The sequence below is a fragment of the Glycine soja genome, chromosome 17, assembly GCF_004193775.1.
Source record: "Glycine soja cultivar W05 chromosome 17, ASM419377v2, whole genome shotgun sequence".
NCBI lineage: Eukaryota > Viridiplantae > Streptophyta > Magnoliopsida > Fabales > Fabaceae > Glycine > Glycine soja.
Genome location: NC_041018.1, coordinates 6,545,284 through 6,554,780, shown reverse-complemented (window position 1 = coordinate 6,554,780; position 9,497 = coordinate 6,545,284). Strand labels below are relative to the sequence as shown.

The window sequence follows — 9,497 nt, the reverse complement described above, 5'->3', positions numbered from 1 at the left end:
GATTCAATCATTTAACAATGCTAATAAATAAGATTATGTTGGCATTGTACATTTACTCATAATTCAAAAACCTAGTCTGATCTAACTGGTTGAATTAGTCTAATTAAGATTCGGTGACATGTTGGTTTGGTTATTGGACTGAACATGTATTTGTCATGGGATGATCCAGTCAGACTTGCCTGGTTTGGAATAAACTTGACGATCCGGTTTTTAAAACATGTTTCGCGTAAAAAAAACAAAACAAATCGGTCCAAAATGCTCCAAAAAAATTTGGGACTTGTGTAATTATGCTATTGAATTATTATTTATAAACTTGTATTATTAACTTTAATACTTTAATTGTTATTTTAAATTTTGAAGCATGAATAATTTTTTTTTATCAAATAATATTAGTTATATATACTTATATATAATATATATATATATATATATATATAATTTAAATTTTTTTTAATATATATCAAATCAAATCAATTATTAACCTACTTATTAGATCAGTAACTCACTTGTACAGTAATCAATCCAATTTCATAACTTTGTGGTTAGCTTTGCCACGAAGTTATATGAATTTAGGAAATTAAAAAAATGTGAAAATAGAGAAATTTCTTGTTCGGAAAGTCATTATAGTGTATATATGTCACTCCCCGGCTCTCAGTTTAAAGCGGCTAACCGGTACGCTAAAAGCTTGGCAACTCTCTCCAAATTCTGTTCCGAAGAAGAAGCCTCGTCTCGGATTAGGGTTAGGGTTTCTGTGTTTTCTCTTTCTTCCGTGTAACTTCTACGTTTCCCTTCGTCGCTCCAAGAGCTATGGACTCTGCTCTAGTGATCAAGGTTCCAATCCTAATTCCCCTTTTTTTTTCGGCCTTTAATTATCTTCTTTTTTTGTTATTACTTTTGTTGTGTGATATACTGCGTTTAGTCATCTAGATATTGTTGCATGGAGAAAACGAAGATGAATCGTTTTTTTTTTTGTGACGATTTTGCTAGCTGATATGAAGTTTTAAGTCTGATAGTTGTTATATTGTTTTCGTTTCGTTGTTGATTTTGTTAGAACCGTGTTCAATAAAAATCGACATGCATCCTTTTCTAGTCTCGCCTTTAATTTTATTGTCTTGATGATCGGAGCATGGAACTATGATTTTATACCCATTTATATGTAGTGAGTTTTGAAAAGACGCACGGGGCTCCAACCCCAATGCTTGTTAGGTTTCGGTGTGAACAATTTGGTTTTGCCTAGAAAACAAATTAGTGCGTGTTTCATGAAAATCAATTCATTCCTGGCATTTGCTTGATGTTTCATGGTTTTTTTGCTAAGGTTGCCTTATGTGGTTAGACCGATTCACTTTTATGAATTTCTAGTTGTATTAAAATTGATATGCCCAGTGGATTTTTCATTTTACTGGGGCACTGTTTTAGTTTTATTGATGGTATATTTTGGATTAATGTATCAAGGATTCTGTTGATCATTCACCATTAAAAAGGATCCATTTGATCAGATGTATGGTCGTACTTTTTAATTTTGCTGGTAATCTTTTAGTATAATGTGTGATTTGTGGAAGACCTACAGACGTTGTGAAATTTCATAAAAAAATTTGGTGCAATACTTTGCTGATAAAAAAACTCTTGTGGCTTTTGACATATCATAGCTGGGTATCATTTTGGTTAAGTCTTAATGAGTGGTTCTATAACCATGCAAATGTTTGCTTATTGGATTGCACAATGCATCACTTTTTGTTGGACAGGTGAAATATGGAGATACCCTCAGGCGCTTCAGTGCTCGTGTTGATGAGAATAATCGGCTGGAACTTGACATGGTTGACTTGAGGGCAAAGATATGTTCTATCTTCAGTTTCAGTGCTGATGCAAATTTAATTCTGAGATATGTTGATGAAGATGGTGACTTGGTGACTCTAGTTGATGATGATGAATTGCGTGATGTGATGAGGCAGCAATTGAAGTTCTTGAAAATTGATGTACACATGAACAATGACAGTGGGGGTAAATCAAATGCTGGGTCTAGTGGAAGTGCCACCCCCATAGAATCTTGTCCTGCCTCAAGCCCATTTCTGTTTAGAAATGCTATGCTACGTGAACATCTTTCTAAAAAAGCAGCATCTTCAAGTCCTGTGGTTGATAATCTTGCTGATTCAATTTTGAAAATGGGACTAATCCAGCCTGGTGATGCAGCTGGTAGAAGTTCAAAAACTAGTGTTCCTGAAGAACCTATCCCTAAAGCAATGGGTCCACAATCTTCACATGTGGACTCAGCTTCCAATGCCAGTGTCAATAGTGATAGTGCCACCCTGTTGAGATCTCCAATTCCAAACCCATCTCTGAGTGGAAATGCTGTTAAAGTTGACATCTCATGCTCTGTGCCTGAGCCAATATGCCAGTTTCTTTCCAATTTATCAAGTTCAAATTCTGCATCCTCAAGTCAGCTGCCTGCAAATCTCACTGATTTAATTTCCCTAGTGCCTGAACCACTACGCGAGTTTCTTTCTAATTTATCACGTTCAAATGCTGCATCTTCAAATCAGCTGCAACATCTCACTGATTTAATTTCCCGAAAATCTGTTCTAAATTCTCATTGCCAGCCTCATGTTTCAACCGGTCCATTCACAAAAAATGGTGTTCCTGAAGAACCTATCACTTTTGAAGCAAGAGGTCAACAGATCCCATCTGCAGACTTGGCTTTCAATGCCACTCAACAAGTGGAGGCAGGAGTTGCCCCTGTTGATCTCAATGTCCCTCCTTTTGATCCTTTTTTAGCTCAGTTCCCTGATGGTGATGGCAAGAAGGGTGAAATGCTGGCTGTCAATAGTTCTGCTAGTAAGGATGACAATAGTGGGATATGCTCAAGTTCTGCTGGTCCTAATAACAATTCTACCCAGACTACATCATTGACTTCTGGTGCTTTCATTGACTGTCCTGGGTCATATTATTCTTGGCCACCTCCACTTCCTGGAAACTATAAAATGCCCCCATTTAAAAGGAGCCATAGTCACACTGATGCAATGTCTGGTATGTTCCATAAGGGGGTCCGCTGTGATGGCTGTGGTGTCTATCCAATAACTGGACCTCGTTTCAAATCCAAAGTGTAAGTACTTTGTTTTGCTTGGATTTATGGTGAAATTGTTTTCAGGGGCGTTTCAATGATAAGTTGTCCTTTGTGCAGAAAGGAAAATTATGATCTTTGCAACATTTGTTTCAATGAAATGGGTAATGGGACAGATTACATCAGAATGGACCACCCTGCATCTGCTCGTGGCCCTCGATGCGTATATGGACATACAAAAAACTTTGTAATCACTTTTGAACAATTACTTGTCTTTTTTCCTCCTTGTCTGTCTATTCATTTTAACCTTTTTCTTTTATGTTGCAGCCAACATTACCACCACATATTTTAAAGAAAGGTGCCATTTTGAAGCATGCAAGGCCAAGGCTAGATAGTCGGTTTATTTTGGATGTCAATGTGATAGATGGTACAATGATGGCTCCGTCTACCGCATTTACAAAGATCTGGCGGATACGCAATAATGGCTCTATAGTCTGGCCCAAGGGAACTCAACTTGTTTGGATTGGAGGAGACAAGTTTAGTGACTTTCATTTAGTTGACTTACAGGTTTGCTAAATATTCATATTGTAGTTTAATTATTTCTTTTAAGGTTTATTAGCTTTTCTCTGGGTTTCTTTTGCTCGTTGTAGAATCTGTGGCATGCTAGTTTTTGAGTGCTCTCTCTGATTAAACATCCCAGGTTCCCGAGGATGGTGTCCCTGTGGAGAAGGAACTTGACATTGCAGTTGACTTTACAGCACCTCCGTTACCTGGTCGATACATATCATACTGGAGGATGACAACTCCATCTGGACATAAATTTGGCCAACGTGTTTGGGTCCTTATACAGGTAAAATGAGAGTCCTTATACAGGTAAAATGAGAGTGTTGAAGGAATTTCTTTTTCCTTCATACTGGCTGAGGGACATTTGATTTTACTCATAATGGTGTGATAATATCCTTGCTTTCTTGTATTATCATACGCACAGGTTGATGCATCTCTCCAGGACTCATTTTATGATACCTCTCAAGGTCTGAACTTGAATATTCCCCTTGATATCAGTGGCTCTAAAGGACCTCAGATTATAGATATCAATGTCCAGCCTACTGAGGAAGATACTGTTCTTCAAACCCGCAATCCTAATGCTCCCATTGAACCTGTGAATCAAATGGTTGATAATGAACCAAGGTTTGAGCTGGAAAATGAATTCCCTATAAATGAAGCTACATTTGTTGGCCCTGCTGCCTCAGCCCCTGCTGCAACCCCTGTGGCATCTTCATCAGTTTCTTATCCTATTATTGATTTATCTGAAACAACCCCAGCTGTTCCATCTAATCAGCAATCCTCAACTGTGGATGTGCCTTCATCATCTATGGGGACTGGTGGAATTAATTCTGTGGAGGAGAGTCTACTTAAAGAGCTTGAGGAGATGGGTTTTAAACAGGTTGATTTGAACAAGGAGATCTTGAGGAATAATGAGTACGATCTGTACCAATCCCTAGACTTTCTCTGTGGTGTTTCTGAGTGGTAGTGGGACCATCCATTTGCTTGCAGAGTTACGGGAGATGGTAAGTTGTTCTGGTTGTTCACCTTTTATTTTATCATCAAAATGCCTTCAATTTTAAGTTCTTTACCTTCTATCCCCCCCCCCCCCCCCCCCCCCTTCTTCTCCAATTTTCCATTCGGTCCTCTAACTAATCAAAGTTCAACTGGAAACTGTTTTGATTAGTGATGGGGTGTGTGTGCAGGGTTCCCGTGACAGAGATGAATAAGAGGCTGCTTGAGAAAAACAATGGAAGCCTCAAACGTGTTGTTATGGATTTAATCAACGGCGAGCAGTATTTTAGTTGAAATGTTAGTTAATAGTAGTTTATGTAAAGGTGGCGACTTGGGCTTCTTTACAGTTTAAGCCTTGTTATTTTGATTTATATAAAATATTAAAACTTTAAAATCGCCAATTTCTATCTAACCGTGGGGCTTTAATTGACCCCTGAAAAGAAGGGTGGATAATTAATTATTCATTTTTTTTAGTAAGGCTTGCGGCCTTTTTCCTCCTCCTCATCGTACGAGGGGGTGCATGATGCCGGCAAGAAGTGATATTTTATTTTTATTATTGGCTTCATACCTGTCACCATCTTGTCTTTGAGGATGAGTTATAGCAGAATATAAGAGAACAATTTCAATGGGCATTAGAAAGTTCGGAGCCAATTGTTTACCCTCTTACATTTTCTCGACAGTAATAATTCTAGTTTAGTACTACGATCCTATTTATTAAAAGAAATAAGTTGTAGTGTATTTTAATTCTACAATTTATTTCTTATGAACAGTACCGTGTCATATATGAAAGATTAGGGTAGTATTTTGTATTCTTATCATTCTAACCGCATTTAAATAGAGGGTGTTTGGGCAGACAGGTTGCAGTTTTTTTTTATCAAATTACAGAGAATAAAAAATCGATTGTAATTTGAAAGATCATTTTAAATTTGAAGATCTCAAATTTTTAATTGTAATGTCTTTAAAATGATTATTTTTAATCTAATCTAATCTAATTTATAGTAATTCATTAGGTTTTTTATTATCATCATCATTCTCTTAAGTCGTAATATAGAGTCATCTCTATATTTGTCTTTGAAATTGCATTATTTGCGTCATGTAAGGGAAGGATACTGAGTGTTAAATGGAGATTCGTAATTTCGTAGCCTTATGGAGTACTCGATATAAATATACAGGCTGGTGTATTATTGCTCATAATAAATCCTTTTAAAATGGTGTCGCGGGTTGTGTTGTGTCCACCGTCTACCAAAACAATCTGTTGCTAGAATGCTCTGTTCTTGGATGGAATCATGTTAGTGTTGACAAGAATACATGACAAGAACTTTAAAAGAATTGTGTGAACTGACATCCAAATTAAAAAAGTTGTAGTAAAGGAATCTCTCTATCTCTAGATAACTTTCTACTTGTTTGGCCCAAAATATGTCTCTCTACTATGCAAGCTACTTTCAATTATTCACATGTCAATTCTGGCCGTATAAGAACCATTATCAATTTTCTTTTTCATTACAGTACCATTTGTTAGGTAGATGTTAGCTCCAACTTTCTAGTGTGTTTAGTTAGCATTTTAAAGCTTCGAAGCGTCACTTTTTTCTTTTTTATCAATAAATGTTAATTTATTAATTTTATTAAAAATGTAAGCGGGAAAGATTCAAACCTAAGACCTCTCCCTGCCTTCGGTATCATTCTCAACCACTAAGTCAGCCTTATATATTCCCAAAACATCCCTTTAAGCTTTCTTAAGAAAAAAAAAGAAAGAAGAAAACTCCAATCTTGGATTGAACTAAATGTGGCTTATGTTGGAGGCAAATGTTTCCCAAACACACACCTAGTCTGCCTCTCCCTTGCCCTTTCCCTCAATTGACAAATGTTAGTAAACACTATTATTAAATGAGTCTTGGTCATAGTTACATATTTTTTTAATAAATTTCAATTAATAATAAAAAAAATGTATTAAAAGGAGTATGCTGGAGATTACTTTCCCCCTTATGTGGCTTGCTCTGCCATGGAATTAGATTCCTTGGAGCAATGGAATCTACTTTAATGAGTTGAATCTACTTTTGGAAGTGATAAAAATCCAAGGAATTAGATTCAAGGCAAATCAATTTTAGAATAAAAAAAGGTTGTTATACCTGCCATTCTGGCTATAAATTGCAGCATGTGATAGCAGATTAATCGTGTGCTTGTTATTCCTACCTATCCTTAACCATTAGAAAACAATGCTGCGCTCGGAGGACTACCACGCCCACATATCAAAAGTTCATAGGACACAGAGTGTTCTCACAGATGTCCCTCGCTACCCCAATGCTCACCTAGCCTTCAGCAACCAACACAGCCATCACAACACCCTTTCTAATGAAAGGGTTGAGTATGATGAAACCACTCCTGAGACTGAGGGTGGTGAAGTTGTGGATGTTGAAAGGGAACAGTGCATCGCCAAGAAGAACAAGGGTGGCTTTGAATTGCACAAGTGGAAGACCTATAGGCCTTAAGAAAGCTTATAGCCACAAGCCTAGTTTGTCATAAAAAAAAAAACTACCAAATACATACATCAAAATCAGCAATATGATTGTGTGAAATAAATGCCTGCATAGCCAGCCATTATGTTTGCTTAACCCCGGAGTGTTTTATATATGTAGTAGTACATTAGTACTAAACTTTCCCATGAACTATTAATGAAGCATATACATCGGTATATCTACAGCTTATTTTTATTATAGCATGCCATGGTTTATTACTTTATTATTGTTTATTTCAACCTTCCTTCTTGTGACTTGTGAGTATCAATATCAAAATTTGGCAGAGGTATAAAGCTGATTTAGTGGTAAAGGAAGAAGGAAAAAGGAAAGAGTTTACCGGTTCAAATCCTCTAACTAACAAAAACTAACAATACTAATAACTAATATTTGCCCATAACAAATAAAATCTAAATCTATCAGCAGAAGTAATCCATAATATCAGGATGAATATTAAATAATAGAAGATAAAAGTCATGTATTATTTTTGGTGTGGAGTATTGTGGGCATTAAATCTCCTAGAAGACATAAGATTGAACAGGTTCCTGAGGCTATTCTTACTCTCAGGCTTGCGCTTATGTTGGATTGAAGCGGAACCACACAACTCATCAAAAGGGTTATCCAAAGTTAACCCAGTCTCAATCCTTCTGGACACTGTGACAAGCTCATAGGAGTCCCAAAGAGACTGCTGAAAATCCCAGTAAATAGTAGTAGTGTCCCTAGAAGAAGAAGAAGCTTGTGGCTTGTTCAATGCTTCGAGCTTAAACCTTGAAGGCTTGCTGCCTCTGAAGTTTCTTCTGTGAGCGTAGAACTCGCTCATGGGCTTGGAAGTACCGGAGTGGCTGTACCAGGCTTGTGCTACGGCTTTCAGAACTTCCAAGTCTTGTGGCTCGTGTTGGTGTTGTTGGATCTCTGGCCTCTTCTTCATGGCACTGAGAAAACGTTGTCTTCATGAGGAGGCCATGGTTATGTTAGTTACTTTCGTGGAAGGCAAGGCCTCACATCTGACATATGAAGCAGACGCAACTTCTTTCTCCTTTTTCTGGTCACTGGGAAATAGGAATGCATTTTGTCTTTGTTATCCTAATTTTTGTGACCATGAGTTTATTTCTGTCCTTGAGTTAACATAATAAGTAGTGACCATTAAGCAACAGGAGTTGGGTATAGTGGAATGGACTAATAATCTCTCACAACGTTATAAATCAAGATTTGGAAAAATGAAAAATAAAAAAAATAAGGAGTGACCATTTGGAAAGTGCCAACATGGAAAATCCTCTTACTCTACTATGGTCAACCCAAGTGGATAATAAGTGTTAATAAAATACTTTTTTCTAATGTACTTCTTCACATATATTCTTTATTATTAATTAAATTTTAGTAAACTACAAATAAAATTTAATAAATAAGAAATGAGATCTATAAAATTATAATAATAGAATTTTGCTGATAATAAAGGGTATATTTTAAAGAATGTATTGCTAATATTTTAAAGCCTAAATTACGTTTTATGATTTCAAGCCATTGGCTTGGTTGGTTCTAACACGAATCTCAATAATACATTGCTAATTTAGGAATGTTAAATTAATTAGTAAGTCTTTGAAGTTTTTGAATTTTTTTAATTAGGTCTTTAAATTAAAAAATATATAATTGGATCCTTGATTATGTTTTTCTCAAGAAAATTGTGATCTTGATGTGTTTAAAACTTAAAATCCTGTATATATTGTATTCATACTTACTAAAGTAAATTCCATTTGTTTATTATTAAAATTATTTTATATCATAATTTTTTAGAATAATATTTAAAACACTAAAATACCTTTTTTTATACAGCTGGTATCAAAGCATATGTTGGTCTACCAACTATTTAGTACATGTTTGTTTTATTGTTGTAAAAAGACTTTTGGAGCAAAATGAGATTTGAAAAAAAACATCCAAACCCTTCCTTTTGTAAAACTGAATTTCTGAACCATTAGATTTATCTTGAAATTTGTACACCGCAATTTGAACGAGAATCCAAGCATAACCTAAAGCTCACTATGAAATATTATTGCCTGCTTTCAGGAACTGATGCGTACAGGGATCTTAAACAATTGTACAGATGCTGAGTTCCCGGCATCTTCTTTTTCTTTCCTGTAGAAAAAGACTAAAAGGCATACTGCAAGTTTTAACCATATCACATTCGTGCATGTTGTCACTTTAAGCTTATGGCTAATCACGCTGAATTGGTTAGAATTTAAGAATGTCATGCTTCCAAATTATGTTAATGAAGAGGGATTGAACGAATCTAATTTTCATGAGGCTGCTGATTTGTTTGCTGGTTAGGAATGAGCGAGAAAACCTCCATTTTGGTTCCAATATTTTTTAATGCAGCCATA

The 9,497-nt window shown here is 35.9% G+C and overlaps 3 protein-coding genes across 3 annotated transcripts; 2 read left to right on the top strand and 1 right to left on the bottom strand.

The window, feature by feature from the left end:
* Positions 1-648: 648 nt before the first annotated feature.
* On the top strand, positions 649-5,259 carry LOC114393156 (protein NBR1 homolog). Its single transcript, XM_028354417.1, has 7 exons — positions 649-831; positions 1,743-3,097; positions 3,176-3,302; positions 3,383-3,622; positions 3,756-3,905; positions 4,044-4,623; positions 4,804-5,259. The coding sequence occupies exons 1-6, from the start codon at positions 808-810 to the stop codon at positions 4,584-4,586; spliced, it is 2,439 nt and encodes an 812-aa protein (XP_028210218.1). The 5' UTR covers positions 649-807; the 3' UTR covers positions 4,587-4,623; positions 4,804-5,259.
* Positions 5,260-6,773: 1,514 nt separating this feature from the next.
* LOC114392306 lies at positions 6,774-7,328 on the top strand. The gene has a single exon (XM_028353385.1). The coding sequence runs from the start codon at positions 6,826-6,828 to the stop codon at positions 7,096-7,098; it is 273 nt and encodes a 90-aa protein (XP_028209186.1). The 5' UTR covers positions 6,774-6,825; the 3' UTR covers positions 7,099-7,328.
* A 148-nt stretch (positions 7,329-7,476) lies between these two features.
* Positions 7,477-8,236, bottom strand: LOC114392305. Its single transcript, XM_028353384.1, has one exon. The coding sequence runs from the start codon at positions 8,048-8,050 to the stop codon at positions 7,604-7,606; it is 447 nt and encodes a 148-aa protein (XP_028209185.1). The 5' UTR covers positions 8,051-8,236; the 3' UTR covers positions 7,477-7,603.
* Between the last annotated feature and the right edge of the window lie 1,261 nt (positions 8,237-9,497).

What these genes read in the sequence shown, in the direction of transcription:
- LOC114393156 (XM_028354417.1), top strand. Translation starts at nt 808, where the DNA reads ATGGACTCTGCTCTAGTGATCAAG. An exon ending in ACTCTGCTCTAGTGATCAAG is followed by an intron (nt 832 to 1,742) that starts GTTCCAATCCTA and finishes TTTGTTGGACAG; the next exon opens with GTGAAATATGGAGATACCCT. An exon ending in ATGGACATACAAAAAACTTT is followed by an intron (nt 3,303 to 3,382) that starts GTAATCACTTTT and finishes TTTATGTTGCAG; the next exon opens with CCAACATTACCACCACATAT.
- LOC114392305 (XM_028353384.1), bottom strand. Translation starts at nt 8,050, where the DNA reads ATGAAGAAGAGGCCAGAGATCCAACAACACCAACACGAGCCACAAGAC.
- LOC114392306 (XM_028353385.1), top strand. Translation starts at nt 6,826, where the DNA reads ATGCTGCGCTCGGAGGACTACCACGCCCACATATCAAAAGTTCATAGG.